Source organism: Triticum aestivum, chromosome 2D (assembly GCF_018294505.1).
Source record: "Triticum aestivum cultivar Chinese Spring chromosome 2D, IWGSC CS RefSeq v2.1, whole genome shotgun sequence".
In the NCBI taxonomy this organism is placed as follows: domain Eukaryota; kingdom Viridiplantae; phylum Streptophyta; class Magnoliopsida; order Poales; family Poaceae; genus Triticum; species Triticum aestivum.
The window spans coordinates 200,286,113-200,313,088 of NC_057799.1; the positions used below are offsets into that span (position 1 = coordinate 200,286,113).

At 45.0% G+C, this 26,976-nt stretch overlaps 1 protein-coding gene across 2 annotated transcripts; it reads left to right on the plus strand.

Moving 5' to 3' along the window:
* The first annotated feature begins 20,722 nt into the window (after positions 1 to 20,722).
* LOC123052551 (serine/arginine repetitive matrix protein 1) lies at positions 20,723 to 26,128 on the plus strand. 2 transcript variants are annotated; one of them, XM_044475786.1, is made up of 5 exons: positions 20,723 to 20,979; positions 22,509 to 22,614; positions 22,702 to 24,307; positions 24,491 to 24,706; positions 25,753 to 26,128. In XM_044475786.1, exons 2-5 carry the CDS (start codon positions 22,509 to 22,511, stop codon positions 25,889 to 25,891), a joined length of 2,067 nt encoding a protein of 688 aa, XP_044331721.1. In that variant the 5' UTR covers positions 20,723 to 20,979; the 3' UTR covers positions 25,892 to 26,128. The 2 variants fall into 2 exon arrangements, with proteins under 2 accessions (XP_044331721.1, XP_044331720.1); XM_044475785.1 differs by having other exon boundaries at positions 22,509 to 24,307.
* The last annotated feature ends 848 nt before the right edge of the window (positions 26,129 to 26,976 follow it).

Here is a 26,976-nt window from a genome sequence, read left to right on the forward strand (position 1 = left end):
TTTCTCTACAGGACCGCAACCAGCCGTGTGCCTACTTGCAAAAGCTTCAGAAGGCTGGCTATGGCATCGACGACTTGGTCATGCAGGCATGAGGAATTTGCACATGCTTGCGAAGAAGAAGCATGTCATTGGCATTGAGAATGTCAAATTCCTCAAGGATCGCTTGTGTGGAGCTGGAAAGATGACCAAGGCTAAGCATCCAGCGAAGACTATCATGACCACTACTCGACCATTTGAATTGCTTCATATGGATCTCTTCGGTCCTAACCATTACTCAGCAGTCACAAATGACGCATCTCTCTATGGCTTTGTTATTGTTGATGATTACTCTCGTTACACATGGGTACATATTGTCACTTACAAACATGAAGTGGAGGAAGTCTTCAAACGATTTTCCTCGAGGGCTTCAACCAACTTTGGTGTGAAGATCAAGCACATCAGAAGTGACAATGGAACTGAGTTCAATTCTGGTCTTGATGACTATCTTGATGAACTTGGTATTACTCATGAGTTATCTGCTCCTTACACTCCTCAGCAGAATGGCATCGGGGAGCGCAAGAACAGAACTCTTGTTGAGATGGCTCGCACTATGCTTGATGAGTACAAGACGCCTCGTCACTTCTGGATTGAGGCAATTTATACTGCGTGCCACATCATGAACATGGTATATCTTCACAAATTCTTTAAAAAGACTGCCTATGAACTCCTCACTGACAAGAAACCCAATGTGAGTTATTTCAAAGTCTTCGGTGCTAAATGTTGGATTAGAGATCCTCATCACAATGCTAAATTTGCACCGAAAGCACATGAAGGTTTTATGCTTGGTTACGGAAAGGACTCGCACACCTACAGAGTCTTCAACAACGTTCTTCACAAGGTTGTTGAAACTGTAGATGTGCGGTTCGATGAAACTAATGGCTCGCAAAGAGAGCACCTACCTTCTGTGATAGATGAACTAGCACCTCAGGAATCTATCAAGTTCAAGGCTACTGAGGATGTCATTCCTACCGAAGAATCTGCTGAAGAATTCATTCCAAAACGTGAAGAACGTCGAGCTAATGCACCTGAAGAAAATGCTGAAGAAAATGTTGATCAAATTCCTCAACGACAACCTACTCATCCTCGCGTTGCAAAAGTAGTGCAAGTTGAAAAGATAACCGATGGCATTGAAGCACCAGGTCCTCTCACACGCTCAAAAGCTTCACAATTATCTAACTTTTGTGGGCACTGTGCTTTTGTCTCTATCACAGAGCCCACTAAGGTAGATGAAGCATTTCTGGAACCTGAGTGGATTCAGGCCATGCAAGAAGAATTACATCAATTCGAACTCAACAACGTCTGGGAACTGGTTAAACGTCCAGATCCTCGCAATCACAATATCATTGGCACAAAGTGGATCTACCGCAACAGGCAAGATGAAAATGGCCTTGTGGTGAGGAATAAAGCACGGCTTGTAGCTCAAGGCTACACACAGGTTGAAGGAATTGATTTCGATGAAACTTTTGCACCTGTTGCTAGACTTGAAGCTATTCGTATATTACTTGCTTATGCTAACCATCATGATATCACTTTATATCAAATGGATGTGAAAAGTGCATTCCTCAATGGTAAGCTTGAGGAAGAAGTATATGTTGCTCAACCCCCAGGTTTTGAAGATCCAAAGCATCCTGACAAAGTCTTCAGACTCAATAAGGCCCTCTATGGCCTCAAGCAGGCCCCTCGGGCATGGTATGATACTTTGAAGGAATTCCTCATGAAGAAAGGCTTCAAACCCGGTTCACTCGACCCTACTCTTTTAACTAAATCTTATGATGATGAATTGTTTGTGTGCCAAATATATGTTGATGATATTATCTTTGGCTGTACTGACCAACGTTATGGTGATGAATTTGCCGATATGATGAGTGAAGAATATCAAATGTCTATGATGGGAGTGTTGGAAATATGCCCTAGAGGGAATAATAAAATGGTTATTATTATATTTCCTTGTTCATGATAATTGTCTATTGTTCATGCTATAATTGTGTTATCCGGAAATCGTAATACATGTGTGAATACATAGACCACAACATGTCCCTAGTGAGCCTCTAGTTGACTAGCTCGTTGATCAACAGATAGTCATGGTTTCCTGACTATGGACATTGGATGTCATTGATAATGGGGTCACATCATTAGGAGAATGATGTGATGGACAAGACCCGATCCTAAGCATAGCACAAGATCGTGTAGTTCGTTTGCTAGAGCTTTTCCAAATGTCAAGTATCATTTCCTTAGACCATGAGATTGTGCAACTCCCGGATACCATAGGAGTGCTTTGGGTGTGCCAAACGTCACAACGTAACTGGGTGGCTATAAAGGTGCACTACGGGTATCTCCGAAAGTATCTGTTGGGTTGGCACGAATCGAGACTGGGATTTGTCACTCCGTATGACGGAGGAGGTATCTCTGGGCCCACTCGGTAATGCATCATCATAATGAGCTCAATGTGACCAAGTGTTTGGTCACGGGATCATGCATTACGGTACGAGTAAAGTGACTTGCCGGTAACGAGATTGAACAAGGTATTGGGATACCGACGATCGAATCTCGGGCAAGTAACGTACCGATTAACAAAGGGAATTGTATACGGGATTGATTGAATCCTCGACATCGTGGTTCATCCGATGAGATCATCGTGGAACATGTGGGAGACAACATGGGTATCCAGATCCCGCTGTTGGTTATTGACCGGAGAGTCGTCTCGGTCATGTCTGCATGTCTCCCGAACCCGTAGGGTCTACACACTTAAGGTTCGGTGACGCTAGAGTTGTAGAGATATTAGTATGCGGTTAACCGAAAGTTGTTTGGAGTCCCGGATGAGATCCCGGACGTCACGAGGAGTTCCGGAATGGTCCGGAGGTAAAGATTTATATATGGGAAGTCCTATTTTGGCCACCGGAAAATGTTCGGGATTTTTCGGTATTGTACCGGGAAGGTTCTAGAAGGTTCCGAAGTGGGGCCCACCTGCATGGGGGGACCCACATGAACGTGGGTAGTGGGGGCAAGGCCCCACACCCCTGGTCAAGGCGCACCAAGATCCCACCTTAGAAGGAATAAGATCATATCCCGAAGGGATAAGATCAAGATCCCTAAAAAAGGGGGATAACAATCGGTGGGGAAGGGAAATGATGGGATTTCTTTCCCCCACCTTTGCCAATGCCCCAATGGACTTGGAGGGCAAGAAACCAGCCCCCTCCACCCCTATATATAGTGGGGAGGTGCATGGGAGCAGCACCCCAAGCCCCTGGCGCCTCCCTCTCCCTCCCGTGACACCTCTCCCTCTCGCTGAGCTTGGCGAAGCCCTGCCGAGATCCCCGCTGCTTCCACCACCACGCTGTCGTGCTGCTAGATCTCCATCAACCTCTCCCTCCCCTTGCTGGATCAAGGAGGAGACGTCTTCCCCAACCGTACGTGTGTTGAACGCGGAGGTGCCGTCCGTTCGGCGCTCGGTCGTCGGTGATTTGGATCACGACGAGTACGACTCCATCAACCCCGTTCACTTGAACGCTTCCGCTCGCGATCTACAAGGGTATGTAGATGCACTCTTTTCCCTCTCTTTGCTAGAAGACTCCATAGATTTTTCTTGGTGATGCGTAGAAATTTTTTAATTTCTGCAACGATCTCCAACAGTGGTATCAGAGCTAGGTCTATGCATAGTTTCTATGCACGAGTAGAACACAAAGCAGTTGTGGGCGTTGATATTGTCAATTTACTTGCCGTTACTAGTCTTATCTTGATTCGGCGGCATCGTGGGATGAAGCGGCCCGTACCGACCTTACACGTATGCTTACGTGAGACAGGTTCCACCGACTGACATGCACTAGTTGCATAAGGTGGCTAGCGGGTGTCTGTCTCTCCCACTTTAGTCGGATCGGATTCGATGAAAAGGGTCCTTATGAAGGGTAAATAGAAATTGGCATATCACGTTGTGGTTTTACGTAGGTAAGAAACGTTCTTGCTAGAAACCTATAGAAGCCACGTAAAAACATGCAACAACAATTAGAGGACGTCTAACTTGTTTTTGCAGCATATGCCTTGTGATGTGATATGGCCAAAAGGATGTGATGAATGAAATATATGTGATGTATGAGATTGATCATGTTCTTGTAATAGGAATCACGACTTGCATGTCGATGAGTATGACAACCGGCAGGAGCCATAGGAGTTGTCTTTATTTTTGTATGACCTGCGTGTCATTGAATAACGCCATGTAAATTAGTTTACTTTATTGCTAAACACGTTAGCCATAGAAGTAGAAGTAATCGTTGGCGTGACAACTTCATGAAGACACGATGATGGAGATCATGGTGTCATGCCGGTGACGAAGATGATCATGGCGCCCCGAAGATGGAGATCAAAGGAGCAATATGATACTGGCCATATCATGTCACTATTTGATTGCATGTGATGTTTATCATATTTTGCTTCTTATTTTCTTAGTACGACGGTAGTAAGTAAGATGATCCCTTATAATAATTTCAAGAAAGTGTTCCCCCTAACTGTGCGCCGTTGCGAAAGTCCGTTGTTTCGAAGCACCACGTGATGATCGGGTGTGATAGATTCTAACGTTCACATACAACGGGTGTAAGACAGATTTACACACGCAAAACACTTAGGTTGACTTGACGAGCCTAGCATGTACAGACATGGCCTCGGAACACAAGAGACCGAAAGGGCGAACATGAGTCGTATAGAAGATACGATCAACATGAAGATGTTCACCGATATTGACTAGTCCGTCTCACGTGATGATCGGACACGGCCTAGTTGACTCGGATCATGTTTCACTTAGATGACTAGAGGGATGTCTATCTGAGTGGGAGTTCATTGAATAATTTGATCAGATGAACTTAATTATCATGAACTTAGTCTAAAATCTTTACAATATGTCTTGTAGATCAAATGGCCTACGCTAATGTTGCCCTCAACTTCAACGCGTTCCTAGAGAAAACCAAACTGAAAGATGATGGCAACAACTATACGGACTGGGTCCGGAACCTGAGGATCATCCTCATTGCTGCCAAGAAATATTATGTCCTAGAAGCACCGCTAGGTGACGCACCCATCCCAGAGAACCAAGACGTTATGAACGCTTGGCAGCAGCGTGCTGATGATTACTCCCTCGTTCAGTGCGGCATGCTTTACAGCTTAGAACCGGGGCTCCAAAAGCGTTTTGAGCAACACGGAGCATATGAGATGTTCGAAGAGCTGAAAATGGTTTTCCAAGCTCATGCCCGGGTCGAGAGATATGAAGTCTCCGACAAGTTCTTCAGTTGTAAGATGGAGAAAAATAGTTCTGTCAGTGAGCACATACTCAAAATGTCTGGGTTACACAACCGCTTGACTCAGCTGGGAGTTAATCTCCCGGATGACGCGGTCATTGACAGAATCCTTCAGTCGCTTCCACCGAGCTACAAGAGCTTTGTGATGAACTTCAATATGCAGGGGATGGAAAAGACCATTCCTGAGGTATATTCAATGCTGAAATCAGCGGAGGTGGAGATCAAAAAGGAACATCAAGTGTTGATGGTGAATAAAACCACTAAGTTCAAGAAAGGCAAGGGTAAGAAGAACTTCAAGAAGGACGGCAAGGGAGTTGCCGCGCCCGGTAAGCCAGTTGCCGGGAAGAAGCCAAAGAATGGACCCAAGCCTGAGACTGAGTGCTTTTATTGCAAGGGAAGTGGTCACTGGAAGCGGAACTGCCCCAAGTACTTGGCGGACAAGAAGGTCGGCAACACCAAAGGTATATGTGATATACATGTTATTGATGTGTACCTTACCAGCACTCTTAGTAGCTCCTGGGTATTTGATACCGGTGCGGTTGCTCATATTTGTAACTCAAAGCAGGAGCTGCGGAATAAACGGAGACTGGCAAAGGACGAGGTGACGATGCGCGTCGGGAATGGTTCCAAGGTCGATGTGATCGCCGTCGGCACGCTACCTCTACATTTACCTACGGGATTAGTTTTAAACCTCAATAATTGTTATTTAGTGCCAGCTTTGAGCATGAACATTGTATCAGGATCTCGTTTTATGCGAGATGGCTACTCATTTAAATCCGAGAATAATGGTTGTTCTATTTATATGAGAGATATGTTTTATGGTCATGCCCCGCTGGTTAATGGTTTATTCTTAATGAATCTCGAACGTAGTGTTACACATATTCATAGTGTGAATACCAAAAGATGTAAGGTTGATAATGATAGTCCCACATACTTGTGGCACTGCCGTCTTGGTCACATTGGTGTCAAACGCATGAAGAAGCTCCATGCAGATGGACTTTTGGAGTCTCTTGATTACGAATCATTTGACACGTGCGAACCATGCCTCATGGGTAAGATGACCAAGACTCCGTTCTCCGGAACAATGGAGCGAGCAACTAATTTATTGGAAATCATACATACTGATGTGTGCGGTCCAATGAGTGTTGAGGCTCGCGGTGGCTATCGTTATGTTCTCACTCTCACTGATGACTTGAGTAGATATGGGTATGTCTACCTAATGAAACACAAGTCTGAGACCTTTGAAAAGTTCAAGGAATTTCAGAGTGAGGTTGAGAATCAACGTGACAGAAAAATAAAGTTCTTACGATCAGATCGTGGAGGGGAATATTTGAGTCACGAATTTGGCACACACTTAAGGAAATGTGGAATAGTTTCACAACTCACGCCGCCTGGAACACCTTAGCGAAATGGTGTGTCCGAACATCGTAATCGCACTCTATTGGATATGGTGCGATCTATGATGTCTCTTACCGATCTACCGCTCTCATTTTGGGGCTATGCTTTAGAGACTGCCACATTCACTTTAAATAGGGCACCGTCGAAATCCGTGAGACGACACCGTATGAATTATGGTTTGGGAAGAAACCTAAGTTGTCGTTTCTAAAAGTTTGGGGATGCGATGCTTATGTCAAGAAACTTCAACCTGAAAAGCTCGAACCCAAGTCGGAAAAATGCGTCTTCATAGGATACCCTAAGGAAACCATTGGGTATACCTTCTACCTCAGATTCGAAGGCAAGATCTTTGTTGCCAAGAACGAGTCCTTTCTGGAGAAAGAGTTTCTCTCGAAAGAAGTAAGTGGGAGGAAAGTGGAACTTGATGAAGTACTACCTCTTGAACCGGAAAGTAGCGCAGCTCAGGAAGATGTTCCTGTGGTGCCTGCACCGACTAGAGAGGAAGTTAATGATGATGATGATGATCAAGGTACTTCGGATCAAGCTCCTACTAAACTTCGTAGGTCCACAAGGACACGTTCCGCGCCAGAGTGGTACGGCAACCCTGTCTTGGAAATCATGTTGTTAGATAACGGTGAACCTTCGAACTATGAAGAAGCAATGGCAGGCCCAGATTCTGACAAATGGCTTGAAGCCATGCAATCCGAGATAGGATCCATGTATGAAAACAAAGTGTGGACTTTGCCAGACTTGCCCGATGATCGGCGAGCGATAGAAAACAAATGGATCTTTAAGAAGAAGACAGACGCGGATGGTAATGTTACCATCTATAAAGCTCGACTTGTCGCTAAGGGTTATCGACAAGTTCAAGGGGTTGACTACGATGAGACTTTCTCACCCGTAGCGAAGCTGAAGTCCGTCCGAATCATGATAGCAATTGCCGCATACTATGATTATGAGATATGGCAAATGGACGTCAAAACGGCATTCCTTAACGGCTTTCTTAAGGAAGAATTGTATATGATGCAGCCGGAAGGTTTTGTCGATCCTAAGAATGCTAACAAGGTATGCAAGCTCCAGCGCTCCATCTATGGGCTGGTGCAAGCATCTCGAAGTTGGAACATTCGATTTGATGAGATGATCAAAGCGTTTGGGTTTACACAGACTTATGGAGAAGCCTGTGTTTACAAGAAAGTGAGTGGGAGCTCTGTAGCATTTCTCATATTATATGTGGATGGCATACTGTTGATGGGAAATGATATAGAATTCTTGGGAAGCATAAAGGCCTACTTGAACAAGTGTTTTTCAATGAAGGACCTTGGAAAAGCTGCTTATATATTAGGCATCAAGATCTATAGAGATAGATCAAGACGCCTCATTGGTCTTTCACAAAGTACGTACCTTGACAAGATATTGAAGAAGTTCAATATGGATCAGTCCAAGAAGGGGTTCTTGCCTGTATTGCAAGGTGTGCAATTGAGCATGGCTCAATGCCCGACCACGGCAGAAGATAGAGAAAAGATGAGTGTCGTCCCCTATGCCTTGGCCATAGGGTCTATTATGTATGCCATGTTGTGTACCAGACCTGATGTAAACCTTGCCGTAAGTTTGGTAGGAAGGTACCAAAGTAATCCCGGCATGGAACACTGGACAGCGGTCAAGAATATCCCGAAGTACCTGAAGAGGACTAAGGATATGTTTCTCGTTTATGGAGGTGACGAAGAGCCCGTCGTAAAGGGTTACGTCGATGCTAGTTTCGACACAGATCTGGATGACTCTAAGTCACAAACCGGATACGTGTATATTTTGAATGGTGGGGCAGTAAGCTGGTGCAGTTGCAAGCAAAGCGTTGTGGCGGGATCTACATGTGAAGCGGAATACATGGCGGCCTCAGAGGCAGCACAAGAAGCAATCTGGGTGAAGGAGTTCATTACCGACCTAGGAGTTATTCCCAATGCGTCGGGCCCGATGACTCTCTTCTGTGACAACACTGGAGCTATTGCCCTTGCGAAGGAGCCCAGGTTTCACAGGAAGACCAGGCATATCAAGCGCCGCTTCAACTCCATTCGTGAAAATGTTCAAAATGGAGACATAGATATTTGTAAAGTACATACGGACCTGAATGTAGCAGATCCGTTGACTAAACCTCTCCCTAGAGTAAAACATGATCAACACCAGAACTCTATGGGTGTTCGATTCATCACAATGTAACTAGATTATTGACTCTAGTGCAAGTGGGAGACTGTTGGAAATATGCCCTAGAGGCAATAATAAAATGGTTATTATTATATTTCCTTGTTCATGATAATTGTCTATTGTTCATGCTATAATTGTGTTATCCGGAAATCGTAATACATGTGTGAATACATAGACCACAACATGTCCCTAGTGAGCCTCTAGTTGACTAGCTCGTTGATCAACAGATAGTCATGGTTTCCTGACTATGGACATTGGATGTCATTGATAACGGGATCACATCATTAGGAGAATGATGTGATGGACAAGACCCAATCCTAAGCATAGCACAAGATCGTGTAGTTCGTTTGCTAGAGCTTTTCCAAATGTCAAGTATCATTTCCTTAGACCATGAGATTGTGCAACTCCCGGATACCATAGGAGTGCTTTGGGTGTGCCAAACGTCACAACGTAACTGGGTGGCTATAAAGGTGCACTACGGGTATCTCCGAAAGTGTCTGTTGGGTTGGCACGAATCGAGACTGGGATTTGTCACTCCGTATGACGGAGAGGTATCTCTGGGCCCACTCGGCAATGCATCATCATAATGAGCTCAATGTGACCAAGTGTTTGGTCACGGGATCATGCATTACGGTACGAGTAAAGTGACTTGCCGGTAACGAGATTGAACAAGGTATTGGGATACCGACGATCGAATCTCGGGCAAGTAACGTACCGATTAACAAAGGGAATTGTATACGGGATTGATTGAATCCTCGACATCGTGGTTCATCCGATGAGATCATCGTGGAACATGTGGGAGCCAACATGGGTATCCAGATCCCGCTGTTGGTTATTGACCGGAGAGTCGTCTCGGTCATGTCTGCATGTCTCCCGAACCCGTAGGGTCTACACACTTAAGGTTCGGTGACGCTAGAGTTGTAGAGATATTAGTATGTGGTTAACCGAAAGTTGTTCGGAGTCCCGGATGAGATCCCGAACGTCACGAGGAGTTCCGGAATGGTCCGAAGGTAAAGATTTATATATGGGAAGTCCTATTTTGGCCACCGGAAAATTTTCGGAATTTTTCGGTATTGTACCGGGAAGGTTCTAGAAGGTTCCGAAGTGGGGCCCACCTGCATGGGGGGACCCACATGAACGTGGGTAGTGGGGGAAAGGCCCCACACCCCTGGTCAAGGCGCACCAAGATCCCACCTTAGAAGGAATAAGATCATATCCCGAAGGGATAAGATCAAGATCCCTAAAAAAGGGGGATAACAATCGGTGGGGAAGGGAATTGATGGGATTTCTTCCCCCCACCTTTGCCAACGCCCCAATGGACTTGGAGGGCAAGAAACCAGCCCCCTCCACCCCTATATATAGTGGGGAGGCGCATGGGAGCAGCACCCCAAGCCCCTGGCGCCTCCCTCTCCCTCCCGTGACACCTCTCCCTCTCGCTGAGCTTGGCGAAGCCCTGCCGAGATCCCCGCTGCTTCCACCACCACGCCGTCGTGCTGCTGGATCTCCATCAACCTCTCCCTCTCCTTGCTGGATCAAGAAGGAGGAGACGTCTTCCCCAACCGTACGTGTGTTGAACGCGTAGGTGCCGTCCGTTCGGCGCTCGGTCATCGGTGATTTGGATCACGACGAGTACGACTCCATCAACCCCGTTCACTTGAACGCTTCCGCTCGCGATCTACAAGGGTATGTAGATGCACTCTTTTCCCTCTCGTTCCTAGAAGACTCCATAGATTGTTCTTGGTGATGCGTAGAAATTTTTTAATTTCTGCAACGATCTCCAACATGGAGAGTTGAAATTCTTCTTAGGTCTTCAAATTCGTCAACAGCGCAATGGCATAATCATATCTCAGGAGAAATACCTCAAGGATGTACTGAGGAAATTCGGCATGCAAGATTGCAAAGGCGTCAAAATTCCGATGCCCACAAATGGCCATCTGTGCACTAATGAAAATGGTATTGGCTTCGATCAAAAGGTATACCGCTCCATGATTGGTTCTTTATTGTATTTATGTGCATCTAGGCCAGATATTATGCTTAGTGTTTGCATGTGTGCCCTATTTCAAGCTACACCGAAGGAATCACACCATAAGGCTGTGAAACATATTCTTCGATATCTAGCTCACACACCAACACTTGGATTATGGTACCCCAAGGGCTCGGCTTTTGATCTCATTGGATATTCTGACTCTGACTATGCTGGTGATCGTGTGGACCGCAAGTCAACATCTGGTACATGTCATTTCCTCAGATGATCTTTGGTCTGTTGGTCCTCGAAGAAACAAAACTACGTATCACTGTCTACTGCTGAAGCTGAGTACATTGCTGCTGGTTCTTACTGTGCTCAATTGCTGTGGATGAAGCAAACTCTCAAGGACTATGACGTCAACGTGAAGAATGTGCCTCTCTTCTATGACAATGAGAGTGCCATCAAGATTGCTCACAACCCAGTTCAGCACTCGAAGACAAAGCACATTCAGATTCGTCATCATTTTCTTCGCGATCATGTGTTGAAGGGCGACATTTCTATTGAGCATGTGAAGACTGAAGAACAGCTAGCCGATATCTTCACTAAGCCCTTGGATGAGAAGAAATTTAGCAAGTTGCGGTGTGAGCTAAATATCCTAGAATCTTCGAATGTTCTTTGAAAAGGACACTCATCCTAACACTTATGCAAAATTGATGACTTAGATGTGCAACACATGAAGAAACGTTTTTCTTCAATCAATGAAGAATAACACTCTAAGTATGAAGAAATTAATGAAGAATTTGATTCTTAGAATCTTACGACAATTGTACGCGGTGTCTGAAATCATCATTCTTATACGGTGGGTCACGCCACCACCAAAAGTTGAAAATCTTCAATTTGAGTTTTTCCTCAGTTTTGAAATTCCTCAGTTGTTCAAAATCTTCAACTTTGCAAAATCTTCACTGTTTCCGTCGTTTTTCTTCAGTGGCTATATATATATATATATATATATATATGAGTTTATGTCCTCTACAGCATTCACTTATTGCTATTTCTTCAAGTCGCTTTTTCCTGCTAAGTGAATGTGATCGGACCCTTCCCCCTCTATGTTATACTCAACCCAATCTATTCACAAATTCTTCATGTGCGTTCTATTTGAAACTCGTTCAAAATCTTCACTGTGTCCTTGTCAGCTGAAGAATTTGCGAACGGAACTTTTAACTTATCTTATCCAAATTTTCGGCTTTGCCGCTCAAACCGTTCCGCATCCCACGAAATACTTATCTATTCACCCACGATCTAACACGATCTCCACTTCTCAGTACGTGGGTGACACATGTCAAGCGAATGAGAAGGGTCAAGGGCACGTTCGTCCAATTTCTTCGGGCGAACAGTTTTTCACTGTGGATATAAATACCCCCTCTCCCCTTCCTCACTTCCTTTATTCCACTCGACCTCTCTCCAGCTTGAGCTTCTCAAACCCTAGCGCCGCCGCTATCGTCGCCGGTGAGGAAGAGCTTCACTGCCTCGACCTCGTCGCCGTCGTACTCGCGCCGGCCGCGGAAATCTTCACTCCGCCGCCACCGTAGCCGTCTTCCTCCGCCGAGTTAGGGCGTGGAAGATCTGCACATACGAACTTCACTTCTCCACCTCACAGTTCATCGTGTTCTCCATTCAGGGTAATTAAAAGTTACTTTTACTACCCTCTTTGATTCAAATGATTTCTGCAAAATCTTCAAAAGGTGTTTATTCTTGAAATTCTTCACACACTAAACACCTCACATGTCATCTGTTCTTGATTCGTTTCTCTAAGCTATAATTTCTCTTCAAGATTCCTCAATTGTGCGGATTTCTGATCTGTACAACTCTGGAACCTAAGACAAAGAACGCTTAGTGAAATTCTTCAAGACTCGCCTGGTCAAATTCCTCAGACTTGTTCTTTTTGAAAAACCTTCTGAGAACGCATATGACCTCTCCAAATTCCTCGCAACTATACTCTGTTCATAGGTACTCATGTCCGCAGCTAAATCACTAGGTTCTCATCAACTTAACTCATTTGCAGCATTCCTCGAAGAAAAGTTGCATACTTCTTCAGAAAATTCAATTGTCCAAATTCCTCATCTGAAGAAAATGGCTGATGGAAAGAAGCCACAGAAAGGAGGAAAGAGACCTGAGATCAACACTGCATTTGAAATCCCTGAGGACATCTATGCTGGGTACTGCACACCCCTTGAGGAAGATAAAAATCAGCGCAAGGTGCGCATTCAGAAGATAGAGAGGAGATGGGCAAGAGAGTGGAGGGAGTACAGATATGTGACTCCCAAGTACATGAAGAAATTCGCACTCAATCCTCCATGCTCAAGACCTCCGTTGGCACCTGGCCAAGAAGCTGATCTCACCAGCCTCAAGCGTGGTGAAGATTATCCTGAAGAATGGGCCAAGCGCCAGGCCAAGTTGGCCAAACAAGCAAAAGATGCAGTGAGGAAATTCAATGAGGACTCTGCTGCTGCTGCTGCTGCCTCTGCTGAGGCCTCTACTGTCAAGCCAAAGAAATCCATGGCAAAGAAGCCTGCGCGCAAGCCAAGTGCTTCACCGTCAATGTCCTCACGGCCAATTCCTCACGCTGCTCCTGCCCCTCCAAAGTCCTCAGTTGCTCCGATCAAGTCCTCAGCACCTGTGCATCTTTCCATGTGCCAAAGGACTATAGGCATCTCTATTGCCTCAGGAGCTTCAGCTAGTTCCTCAGCTGCACCAAATTCTTTAACAGGACCCTCTCTGCTGAAGACAAAGACCACTGCTGGACGAGGCTCTCGCCCAAGTCCTCACAAGAAGTAGGTCGGCTTCCAAGTGCCTTCTGAAGAAGACGAAGCTGATGATGAAGAACTTGCTGAAATCATCAGAGATAGGCAAGTCAGGGCCGCTAGAGCCAAGGGCACAGATGTGCCTCTGCTTTTGGATCGAAAGTTGATCCTCGATTACATTGATCTCTGGCACAAGGACCCAAACACTCCTATGCCTGACTTCAAGCTGACTCCTGGTCAAAGTCATATGCTGACTGCCTTCATCCAAGAAGAAAAATGGAAATTTGAGAAGCCATGCAGCTCAAGAAAGCACAGTACAGGAAGGAGAAATTCCTGAAGAACAACGTTGTCTCTATGACAACTGATGAACTTGTGAAGATCCAGTCTGAAATCAAAGTCCTCAGCGATGATTTCAATGCTTACTATGCTGATTGGAAAGGAGCCAAGGTCAGGTTTGTTAAACTGACTAAGATGTTCACCGCCAATGTTGCAGCCCCATCGCAACAAGAAATTCCTCAGGCTGAAGCATCTGCTCAGCCAACTGAAGAACATGCCAGCACCGCTGATGACAATCAGGCTGCTGAAGAAAATGTGAGTTCCATGGCTGATGACTGCATTCCAGCCGCTGATGAAATTGCCAGGGCACCCACTAGTGGTGCGCCTGAAGAAAATGAAGAGGTCAGGGCAACTGCATCAGTTGTGCCTGAAGAAAATCAACCACATTACTCTGCTCCTCCTGCGCCTACTCCAACTCCAATCCTTCCATCTGCATCAGATGTGAAGAAGACCAAGGCTGCAGAGCGTGCAGCAGTGAAGAAAAGGAAAGCATCAGCTCCTTCAGATTCTTCAGCACCGAAGAAGATGAAGAAATTGACAAGCTCATTTGCTAGTCCAATTGATGCTGTTCCAGTTTCCTCCATGCCATCAAAGGAAATCGTCCCTTTTGATGAAGAATATGTGATCCCTAGCGGATCTGATGAAGAAAATCCTTCTGCTGCTTCGTCAGAGCAGATGGATGAAGAAATTGAAGTGGATAAAATCCCTTCAACCCCCACAGTTTCCTCACCTATGCCTCAGTTTACTGCTGAAGAGGCCGGCGTTGAAGAAATGGAAGATGAAGATGTGGACATTGGTTGTACCACACCGGTGATGAATGATGACTTTTGGGAAAGTCAGCACCCCAACTCTCCACTCTTCACACCATTGCAACAAATTCCTCAGTCCCCAGCAACTACAGTTCAAATGGGATCTGATGAAGCTCATGAAGAAATTCCAGCCACTAGAGCTGAAGAAAATGAAAATGAAGAATTGAAGACCCAGGCTGCCACTGAAGAGGAACCAGAAATTCCTCAGCCTGAAGAACCTGAGATTGCGATTCCTGAGGTTGTAATGCAACTGACTGACACTCCTCTGCCCAAACCAAAGGATACATTCTCAAGGAAGCAAAAATTCAAGGCTAATGATTTCTTCGGGGAGCACATATTCTTCACTGATTACAACCCCTATGACTCTGCTCGCATTAGGAAGAGGCGTTTCTGGACTGCCAGCCAGGCAAATTTTTATTCCTCAGTGCTGTTCAACAAAGACAAAGTCTTCGATCATGAGCATATTCCTCACGTGGATATGGAATCTCTACCATGCTTCGGGCCAGTCCTCAGTGTTCTTTACAACGTTGGACTGTTAAATTTCTGCACTGATATATGTGATTGCAATGAAGAGCTCATTCTTCAATTTTATGCAACTCTGCACACACCGGAGACTCTGAAGATGTGAATTCATGGGTGCTGGACTGGATGTCTGAAAATACTCACTACAAAGCACCAGCTACTGAATTGCTTCGTGCTTTGCCTCTCAGTCCTCCCCTTGAAGCCGCTTGTTGCGTCTACACTGAACCTGAGCTTACAGATCACTATATGCAAGTGCTGATGAAGCCTTTGAAGCCAGGTCAGGCCCCAAGAACAAAATTCCTTGTGAAGGAATTGTTATATGTGCCTCGGACTGTCTATCGCATTCTGACGAAGACATTGAGTCCTATCAAGGGCCACGACTCAGATGAAGAAGAAGTCGTTGGCATCATGAAGAATCTGCTTTTCAATATCATTCATGGTGTTCCCGTCAACTTCCATGATTTCTTCATGAGGACTCTGGCCAATGTCGCAATGTCACCGTTTGAGTTGAAGCCTTATGCTCCTTGGATCATGAGATTCATCAGAACAAGGTCTTCACTCAACTACAAAGCTGATACACTAAACCATTGCAGCTACTTGCCCCTGATTGAAGTCCTCAAACGGACATTCTCCTCAGCTGATGAAAAGGGCAAGGCTACTGCTGTCATTGATGAAGGCATTCGTCCATTGGATGGTCAATTTCGCAAGGCTGCATCCTACTCCACCAATGATGACTCTGCCACCCATGACTCTGCCGCCAATGCAACCAAGCCAAATCCTCAAGGCACAGCTCCCAGAGTGATGACTGACCGTGAGCTTCTCCTCAGTCTTCACCAGAACGTTGATCGCAATCACAAATGGGTCAAGCATCAGTTTGGTTCAATTCTTCACAACATGACTACTACCCATAATGCAGTGAAGAAAAACCATTACTACCTTCATGAAACCCTCAACCGCACCTGGGCTGTTCTGTCGCACATTTATAGCGCAGAAGATCTGAAGAAAATGGGTCTCCAGGAGGACTTTGACTGGTCTGCACCTCCACCGAAGAAATACAAGAAGGTCAAGGTTCTGTCCTTGGTGGCCAGATCCCATTCTTCATCGCGCGACACCGATGAACATGAAGACTTGGACGACACTGCGGCAGGCCCTACTACAACAAACGACCCCAACAACGCTGACGCTCCTTCATCAACTTGATATTCTTCAGGGGCGTTAGTCCTCATTTTCGAACCTTTTGGTCATTCGATGACAAAGGGGGAGAAATTTTAGTTAGTCTTCAAGCGGGTCTATCTTTTATGGGCGGTTTTTTTTCTAAGTTACAACTCTCGTTCTTCTGATGACTTTGTTGGATCGAGTTGTAAACTTAAAACTCTATGGTGGCCTGATACTTTTGTTGTTTCTTCTGCATGCTTATTCCTCGTTAATGTTATTGCACGCATGCTGAATTGCATCAGTCACCATATTTCATCATGCATTTCAAATTCTTCATATATTATGTCAAATACGTGTATGAATTACAAGATACAGGGGGAGATCTCCATGATTCAACTCTTCAAGTGTGCATTGCTTCAAAAGCAAATTCCTCACTATGCACATCTTCAGGGGGAGTTCTTCTATATCTTGCAATCAAATTCCTCAATATCAGTATTTACACTTCATATGTTTATCCCCGTTGAAAACTTAACCTATATTGTCATCAATCACCAAAAAGGGGGAGATTGTAAGTGCATCTAGTGCCCCTTAGTGATTTTGGTGCATTGAAGACTTATAGGTTAAGGGACTAATGTGTTTATGAGTGTACACAGGTCTATAAGTCTATGGGGAGTTTGACATTTACAGAGAAAGTCGAGCCCTAAAAATGAAGTTCTTCGATTGAAGACTTTGGATTTCTGAAGACTTTCTGAAGACTTTGAAAGTGAAGAAATTGGTGTGACCGTGAAGACTTGGTATTCATTTGAGGAACATGAAGCGTGAAGACTTTTGTTTTCATAGTTTCATTTTCTCTTTCTTGAGTCATAGGAAACACCGTACTGTTAAAGGGGGTCGAGGAAATACTAAGGAAAAATTTCCATGTGATGCTCAACTCAAAATCCTACACATACCAATCCCTTCGAGTGAAGCCATTGGAAATCTCATACAGTTCAGTCATATTCTTCAGTGACAGAGACGAAGCTCTTCTGGTCTCTGAGGAATTTGTTCTGACTGAGGAGTTAGGAATTCGCCAGTGCGGATTGCCTACACAGTGAGGAACATGATAGCCCTGAGGAATTTGATACTCAAATTTCCGACCGTTGCTGTGCTATGCGCCAGCTGTCCCAAAATATCTACCCACCTAACGGTCATATCATTGAAGGGCATTTATGTCTTATCATGTCGGGCTGCTCCCTAGGCTATAAATAGCCGCCCCCTACAACCACTAGCTGGTTGGCTGCTCCGAGAGAAACTGACACTTGTCATTTGAGAGCATCCCATCCTCCGAGGACTTTGAGCGAAAATCATCAAGTGAGGAAAACCCAAACCCAAACACCCACAAACCCAAAGTGATTGAGCATCACTGAAGAGATTGATCCTGTGTGGATCCGACGCTTGTTACCTTTGAAGACTGTGCTTCTTCCAGACGGTTAGGCGTCATGGTCTAGAGCATCCAAGAGGAAATTGTGGATCGCCGAGTGACCGAGTTTGTGAAGGTTCGGAAGTCACCTGAAGACTTACCTCGAGTGATTGGGCGAGGTCTGTGTGACCTTAGCTCAAGGGGAATACGGCGAGGACTAGGTGTCCTGGACTGTGTGTTCAGGACTGGGTGTCCGGGACTGTGTGTCCTCAGGTTTAAATACCTAGCCGCCCTAACCAGATGTACAACTGAGACAACAGTTGGAACTGGTCTACCAAATCATTGTCTTCACCAAGCCAACTGGTTCTATTTCCTCAACTCTTTCATTTCCTCATTACTGTGTTGTGTGCTTGTCATATCTGTGTTTGAAGATTTTGACTGAAGACTTTCTCAATTTCCTCAGTTCAATTTCTTTAGTCTGTTTGTCTTCATCCTGTGCTATCCTGTGTTTATGCTTTCTGTACTCTGTGCTGGTCTTCATTTCATCATGATGACCATGCTTGTGTTCTTCTATGCATACTTTTGAGTACTTATTCCGCTGCAAGTAGTTCTTCGCTAAGGAATTTCCTCACTGGAAAATTCCTCAATGAAGAATTCATAAAAATCGCCTATTCACCCCCCTCTAGTCGATATAACGCACTTTCAAGGGGGCACCACACAAGACGACGACAATCTCTTAGCCGTGTGCGGTGCCCCTCTCCACAGTTTCGTCCCCCGGTCATATTTTCGGAGTGCTTAGGCGAAGCCCTGCAGAGATATCATCACCACCACAGTCACCACGTCGTCATGCTGCCGGAACTCATCCACTACTTCGCCCGTCTTGCTGGATCAAGAAGGCGAGGACGTCACCAAGCTGAACGTGTGCGGAACGCGGAGGTGGCGTACGTTTGGTACTTGATCGGTTTTGATCGCGAAGAAGTTCGACTACATCAACCGCGTTAATAAACGCTTCCGCTTACGGTCTACGAGGATACGTAGACACACTCTCCCCTCTCGTTGCTATGCATCTCCATGGATAGATCTTGCGTGTTCGTAGAATTTTTGTTGTTTTCCATGCAACGTTACCCAACATGGACCGCAGTGGTACCACTTTAGGCGGTACTACTGCTGCCAGGGGCGGTACTAGCACTTAGGTGCCACTAGGAAACCCAAGCAGAGAAAGGCATGAACTCCACGTTGTCGGGAAGGAAAGGAGGGTGCAAATGAAAATGTGTACGTGTAGATTCCACCATAACCTTTCCACTGCGGACCCCCACTTGATAGTACGGATTTCCTACGACTCAAATCCACCAAAAAGAAATCGTTGGAAAACAACCATCTTTACTATTAATCACCGAGCGGAAATAAACCATCTCATGCCATCTCATATAATCTCTGAAATACTCAATGCACACGGTTAGTCCGCAAAACGAATTGCCATCAATCACCAAAACCACTAAGGGTGAAATATACCCTAACAACATGCATTTACGGGAAAGAGCATCCACAACAACATTAAGGACCGAAGTGAAAGGGCCTGATTGAAGTAAATGGGCCCAAACAACCTACTTCACCTATGGGTGTTGGTCCCCTCTTCGAAGTTCGAGAGGGTATAAAAAGGAGACGATATGGGATTTTGTAAGGGGGGAGAAATCTACAGAAGAACACACTAAAGCAAGAGTAGGGTAGGGCGTTACACCACTATGGTGGATTGAACCTGGGTAAAATCCGTTGTCGCATGCGCGGAGTGATCGGAGTGTTTTAACCCTTGCCCGAACAATCTAGGAGATGCATCATAGCTCTGATCTCGATGATCACCCAATGAGAACCAGTGGTTCAACAAGAGGAGCATAACTATCAGGAATGTCGTGCATTTGTATCCATATATCCACATGATTGAGTTCGATTGACATCAATTTGGTGAAGCCATCATAGGGAGCGGTCAACATTGTCACCACAAAACACCCATGGACCTCCATCCATAACCTTCTCCTAGTCCCCTAAGCAAAAGAATTGAGGGGTAAAAGATTCTGCTCTAGAGGGCGGATGTGAGCCTTCTGAGCAAAATACCACGCCGATCTCATGTTCCTAAAGAACCAATAATGACTGATTCCCCCTTCTTTGTGAACCCTACCTAGGGCCATCCACCTAATAGATTGTTCTTGTGCCTGTACCTCTTCCTAAAAAAACACGATGTTCAAATCCTCTCGCAAGCCCAACTCCGACACCATCTTCTCCAGATTGTGGTCAACAACAAATGAACTAGCAGAGCCATCAGACACCATCTTCTTTTGCCCAGACTACGATCCGATTGCACCAGAGATAAGCATAACAAGAAACCCCACAATCCCTGCAACTACCAAGGCCGGGCAACAATACAAGATTGCCCCGATTGCAGCCCGAGAGAGTCAATGGAGGAGGGGGAGCTGAGGTACAAGGTGGTCTCAACGCCGGTAAAGAGTCGGCGAAAGCGGCCAGAACCCTAACTCGAGGGAAAACTACTTTGGAAAATTACCTTTTTTGTAGGGGACGGAGATTTTTTTTTTTAAAAGATGACGAAGAATTAGCTAGTTTTTTTTTTTGAGGGGAAGAAGAAGCTATAGTGTGGAGATAGTTGTGCACAAAATTAGTCTCCGGTCCAAGGGCTGGCTCGTCCTGGCCCAATATGACGCGGCGATGATGGGTCCAGACACCGGTTAGGTGGTGGTTACCGTCCTCAACAAACCCGCCCGCACCGGCTCCACACGTGGCCCGCGGGCCAGGTGGGCCCCGATCCTCGGTTCCCACGCCTTGCGCGAACCCGCGCGGGGGTGAGCGTACCCACACACGCTACTTACGCCCCACGAGCCCTCCATTTCGTACGGCCTCCCAAAAATCTCAATCCATTGCTTCTTCTTCCCTTCTCTCTCCAAGGGTGGAGGAGGGGGAGGAGGAGGAGGAGAGAGGAGAGAATTTTCTCTCACGGGCCGGGTTAAGGGGCATCGGAGCAAGGGAAGGACTCCCACCGCAGAAGTGGCTGCCTCCGTGGCGTCTTTCCTAGGTGAGGGTTCTGCTCTCGGTGGTTTCTCTCCCCAATTTACCCCTCATATTTGGGGCCGGAATTCTAGTTGGTGATGGGGGCGGGGAGTCTGGCTGCACAGATCGGTACACGACACCGCATTTCCCTTAGGGTTTGCTTCGATTTTTTTTCCCTCGCGCGATTGTCGTAATTCGGGGTTTGTGCGGGTAAATCCTAGGCCCAGATGCGGTTTTCACGGGGATCAGTCAATTTGAAATTGCGTTTGCCTTGGAACTGGGATCCAAGAGCCTAGATGCAGCAGTGGCTTCGATGCTGCTTGTTTTTGTATTACACGCCGAAATTAGTACGGGTTGTGCGGTCATAATTCCACGCGGTTAAGTTTCCGTTTTATGTGCTCGATCAACGTGAAAGCGTAATGCGGATCTGGACGAGGTATCAGGTTACAACTTGTCGATTTGGTCGTGGGCTTTGTTATTCGTTTCCTTGTAATATCGGTTTGTCACTTCAGCTAGTAGTAGTGTTTTAGGGGTGTGCCAGTAGAGGGCCAGGTGGCATTATTGCCTTGTAGTAAGAGCTGTATTAACATATTGCACTTGTTACGGTAAATGTTTGTTCAACAACTTAGGAACATGTTGTTGCTCTGAAGTGTCAAAACTGGTTATTTATTTTTATAAACGGTCCTTTTCTTGTGTTAGGCCAGTTTGATGAACCATAAGTAGCAGCCCTGCCTTTCAAATATGGAAATTCAGTTTCGCCAGGGTCTAAGCGGTTGAGAATTGTTCGTGTAAATTATGTATATAAGTCGTCAGAAGAGAAATTTGAAATCTCTGGAAAGATTTCACTTCGTTTGTTTGGTTCTGATTAGCTAATAAATAGACTGACACAGTTCAGTATTACGAATGCCTTGTCCTTAAGAACTGTACTAAGAATGGGTCATGGTTGTTGCTATTGTTGCCACATCAGCTGAATTAGCAAAATTGCTCGAAATACAGTTGCCTCGCTGGATTGTGTTTGGAGCACTGGCAGTCTTTTACTGGATGTTTTACTTCGCTGTTGCAGTGTTGTCTTTTATGCTTCATGATGCACCCTCGCGAGCACACCGTCCTTCCATTTTATTGCATTTCCTGCTCCTGCAACTTGCAAATGCTGGACGTCTGCACAAACGGATTGCACTATTGTTTTTCCTTAAGAACAATTTTCTTTTTTGTTACACGTAATGCTGTGATTGTTTCAGTTCTTTAATTGTAAATGCCACATCACAAGTAAGTCCGTATTTTTTCTATCTTAGTGGATATGAATCTGAGGCTATCCTCTACAGAGATCAGGTGGGAAATCGGCGACTTTGCTGCTTTGATTTATCTTCTGCTGTTTGTTACCTTTTATGTGTGAAATTAAATGTTATCCTGTCATGCTAATTTAGGGTTTTATCAGTATCTCAACTGTATAAACTGGGCATGGTATGCCTTATCATCTATTCAGTTCTCTGTTATAAAATTCTCTCTTGTAATGTACTCTTACTATTCCATTTTTGCTGTTTATTCAACATTCAGATGGATTACATATCCCCTGAGAGAAGTCTGGATGGGACTTGTGGAGACCCTGGTCCTTTATTTGGAGATCAAGATGGTTGCTTGTTGGAGCACATGGATTATCATGGTGAAGGAATTACACAACCTGAATCCCCACCACTGAATGATGGACTTTTAGTTGACGCAGCCGATCAAATTTCATATTTGTCTGCAGATTCTGTACCCTATATGAATGATCAGATTATGTGCAATACAATGAAATCTGCTTCAACTAGTCCAGCATCTCCCCTGAAGCAAGACGAGGAACATCATGTGCATATAGAATCTGATATGCAAAACGATGCAGCTGAACGGAAAGTTCACCATAATGATGACTGTGAAGTACGTACCACTTCTCCGGGTTATGATGTGCATCAGAATACAGAAGTGGTTGAAGGTGTGCTTCCTCCAGAGCTTCATGAAAGCAGTGGTAATGATATATCAAACTTTCAACAAGAAACTACACATTCTGATGCCTATCTTGGCGACTCTATGTTAGCTGATAATAGCAGTAGGGATTATCAATTTAGCAATAGCGGTGATGATGATGATGAAATTCCAAACTCTTCTGCGCCTCAGATGGGAAATAAGGACAACAGAAAGTTACATGAGACTTTCCACAATGAAGTGAATGGGACAGAGGATGATCAAATGAATGGTGGGAATTCTAATCCTCATGATGAACATGACAATGAGAACTTCAACTCTGCAATTGCACCTTCCTATTTGGATGGGATGGAGCAGGAAGATCCTGGTACCGAGAATGGCATTTCTACGCCTGGCAATCAGTGGGATTCTCCACCTGAAAGGTCTGCAGGACTAGAGAAGGGCACACCATCACCAGCCAGGAGGGTCTCACTTTCAGTAGAAAGGTCACCTCATGCTCATTCATCTGAGAAACTGGACTCACCACATCATGCAAAAGAGGGTGATAATTTGGCTGACTCTCGAAGCCCACCAGCAAGACATTGGTCCCAATCTCCTGGATCTCCTGAAAACCATGACACCAACCGTAGAAGAGCTCCCTCACATGAGTTGTCTCCACATGCACGGGATAACTCTCCAGAAAGAAAAGCACAATATCGGCGTGGAGATGGGTCGCCGCGCCGAAGATCTACATCCCCTGGAAGAAGAGATGGGTCACCGCAGCGAAGATCAGCTTCCCCTAAAAGAAGAGATGGGTCACCGCGACGAAGATCAGCTTCGCCTAGAAGAAGACATGGTTCACCACGCCGAAGATCTGCATCCCCTAAAAGAAGAGATGGGTCACCTCGCAGAAGATCTCCATCCCCCAAAAGAAGACATGGGTCACCACGACGAAGATCTCCATCCCCTAAAAGGAGGCATGGGTCACCACGGCGAAGATCTCCATCCCCTAAAAGGAGGCATGGGTCACCACGGCGAAGATCTCCATCTCCTAAAAGAAGAGCCTCGCCCAAGAGGAGGGGTTCACCAAGGAGGAGGGATTCCCCAACAAGGAGGGATTCCTCTCCAAGAAGGAGAGACTCACCAAGAAAGAGAGATTCCTCACCAAGGAGGAGGGATTCCCCAACAAGGAGGGATTCCTCTCCAAGAAGGAGAGACTCACCAAGAAAGAGAGATTCCTCTCCAAGGAGGAGGGAATCCCCAACAAGAAAGAGGGACTCCCCAACAAGGAAGAGAGATAGATCAAAATCAAGGTCACCATCAAGGAAAACTGATTCCTCTAGACATAAAAGGGAGCATGGTAGATCTCGATCAAGGTCTCCACACTCTAGGAATCACCATAGAAGATCTCCAAGGTGATTTTTTGGTGTACCACTGAGTAAACCTCCAACCTTCTTGTTATCTGAATTTGGATGAGCATGTTTTCTGACTCTGCAACTTTAAGTAGAAGATCTATGTTCTGTTACTTCTTTGTTTTACTTCTTTTATTTTTTTATAATGTTGTTGGTACTAATTATATATATATTTTTACATTGTAGAAGAAGGCATTCACCAAGGCACAGATCACCTCCAGCAAGGCATCATTCTCCTAAAAGATGTTGGTCACCACCTGCCAACAGGAAGACTGGATTGGGTAAGCCTGGGCGGAATCTGTTTGTTGCAGGTTTTAGCTATGCCACCACAGAGCGAGAGTTGGAGAAGAAATTTGCAAAGTTTGGACGTGTAACAAGGGTGCGGGTTGTCCGAGATAAACGGTAATCGCTTTCACATGCAGTTATTTGTACCTACTTGTTTCTTTGTTTGTGAATGGAGAGACACTGCGATACTCTTCAAGTCTGCTTGGTTTGCTAGAAATGTTAGCCTTGCCAAGTTTTGCCATGCCAATGGGTGCTACCAATGGAATTTGGTTTGGCTAACATTTCCAATGTGGTTTCTCTCACAGTTTGTTGGTTTGCTCTCAACTGGCCTTACCCCAAACATTGGCAAGCCAATTCATTGTAGCTTACCAAGCAGGCTCTTTTAGTTTATAATACAGTGTTTGTCATCACTTCCTCCATTGCGGCTCAAGTTTGCATTTTTTCTCCTTTTGAAATCATGGACAAGGCACACCTTGTCAGACTGATACACAACTCATAAACGGGCTGCATGATTTGTAAGGCCGTCTCATATTTTTAACACTTGATGGATTGCGTTTAAATATAGGGAGAGTACTTAGGATTCCATCTACTGTCGTTTGAAAATATAGGTTGTATTTTGTCTGCATGTGGATCAAGGAAACATCTAAGAAAAAGTACCCCTAATTATTTTTCTACTATATTCGAGGCATGCTATACATACACTTATATTTCAGCTTGCAAGAGCATAATTGGTAAATTTTGGTCTGGGAAGTCTGCTATGATTGAACTATAAGCAATCGATGGTGGTTGGATTTTAGCTGGTTTGCCCTTATACTAATTAATTAACCACGAGAAAGCTAGATTGACGGGGACTGACGGTGACTGTAGTTGTACTACGTTGCGATTGAACTAAAAAAGTCAATAATAGTTGGATATTAGATGGTTTCTCTTTTAATAATAGTTGAGATTGAGTTGATGATGAGGCTGGCAGAGAACGTACCTTGTACTACTATATGATAAGAGCTTTTTTTGGACATTTTATATACAAAATAACTCTGGTACACTTTGGTATACTGAAAAAACCAGGCAATATCATTCTACATTTGTACTCTGTTAAGTAGGTTTGCTAGATGTACACTTAAGTAGGTTTGCTAGATGTTAACCTAATTTGCAAATTTTCTTAGAACTGGAGATTCTCGAGGCTTTGGATTTTTATCCCTGGAGAAGGATGAGGACGCTGATGCAGCAATCCGAGCTTGCGACGAGACTGAGTGGAATGGTAGGATCATTCTTGTGGAGAAGTCCAAGGCACCTGCATGGTGAATCTTACACCCTAGAGCTCTGCAAACAATGCTCTGGGTGGGAGGGACCGACCAGTTTGCACAGCTTTTATCGTACCAACAGTATAACATAAACTATTAATTATCATTACATGTGGCAAAGTTTACTTGAACCAGCTCTCTATGCTGTACTAGGAGTAAGTAATAATGCACTTGCTATGGCTGCCTTGCTGACAATTATTGAAGAATAAGATTATATGCCAAACCTTAGCTTGTTTCAGGGCCCTGCTGCTGATAAAGAGGGAGTTAGCGGTACACATTGCTTTTAATATCTGCAACCTCTACTACACATTCATGACATTCATCCTCTTCTTCCTCTGCATGGTGATCGAGTGTTTGGCTGGCAGTTCAGTTCATGGTGATGCATGGGCGAAATTCAGACTTGCGAGGCTGTGTTGGTCATTTTTAAGTTAGAACAATAATTTTATACGTTTGTATGTGTTCTGTGTTTTAGGTCGTGGATACTACTATATGTTGGATATGGCCCGATAACTTTTTTGCTGTCTTTTCTTTCTGTCTCTACTCATGAATCAGAAATATTTTATGCAAAAAAGAACGACATTCTGATCCTTCAAGCTCTCGCCCGTTTGTCTGTTGCCACTTGCCAACGCCTATTTATGGTAGGTGGACGCCAGGTTGTCATGCCGACTGGAGTAGTAGTGATTCTGGTCTGGTATTTAAGTTTGGTCACCACTCACCACCGCCAACGCCAACACCAGCATCCTGATGATACGTGCACAAACCCACTTTAGCTGGTTGATGGAGATTGGGTAGCGTTGATTTGACACGACGGTTCCATTCTTGGAGACTAACAATTTCTCCTTTTCTATCGTCATCGACACTTTCTTGATCAACGCATATAGCAGACACATAGCCAGCAGCAGCGCCTGTGTTCTGCTGACCTCTCGGCCCAAGGAAAATAGAAGCAGCCGCCGTCCCTTATGGTCTCTTCCACGAGCAACTGGGGCGCTATCAGCCGCCGCCACGTGTCGCGCTCTCTTCAGATTTTTTTAAATTTTTTTGCACGTGTTTTTTGCTTTTTAAACGGCTTTTTTTTTGAACTTTTGG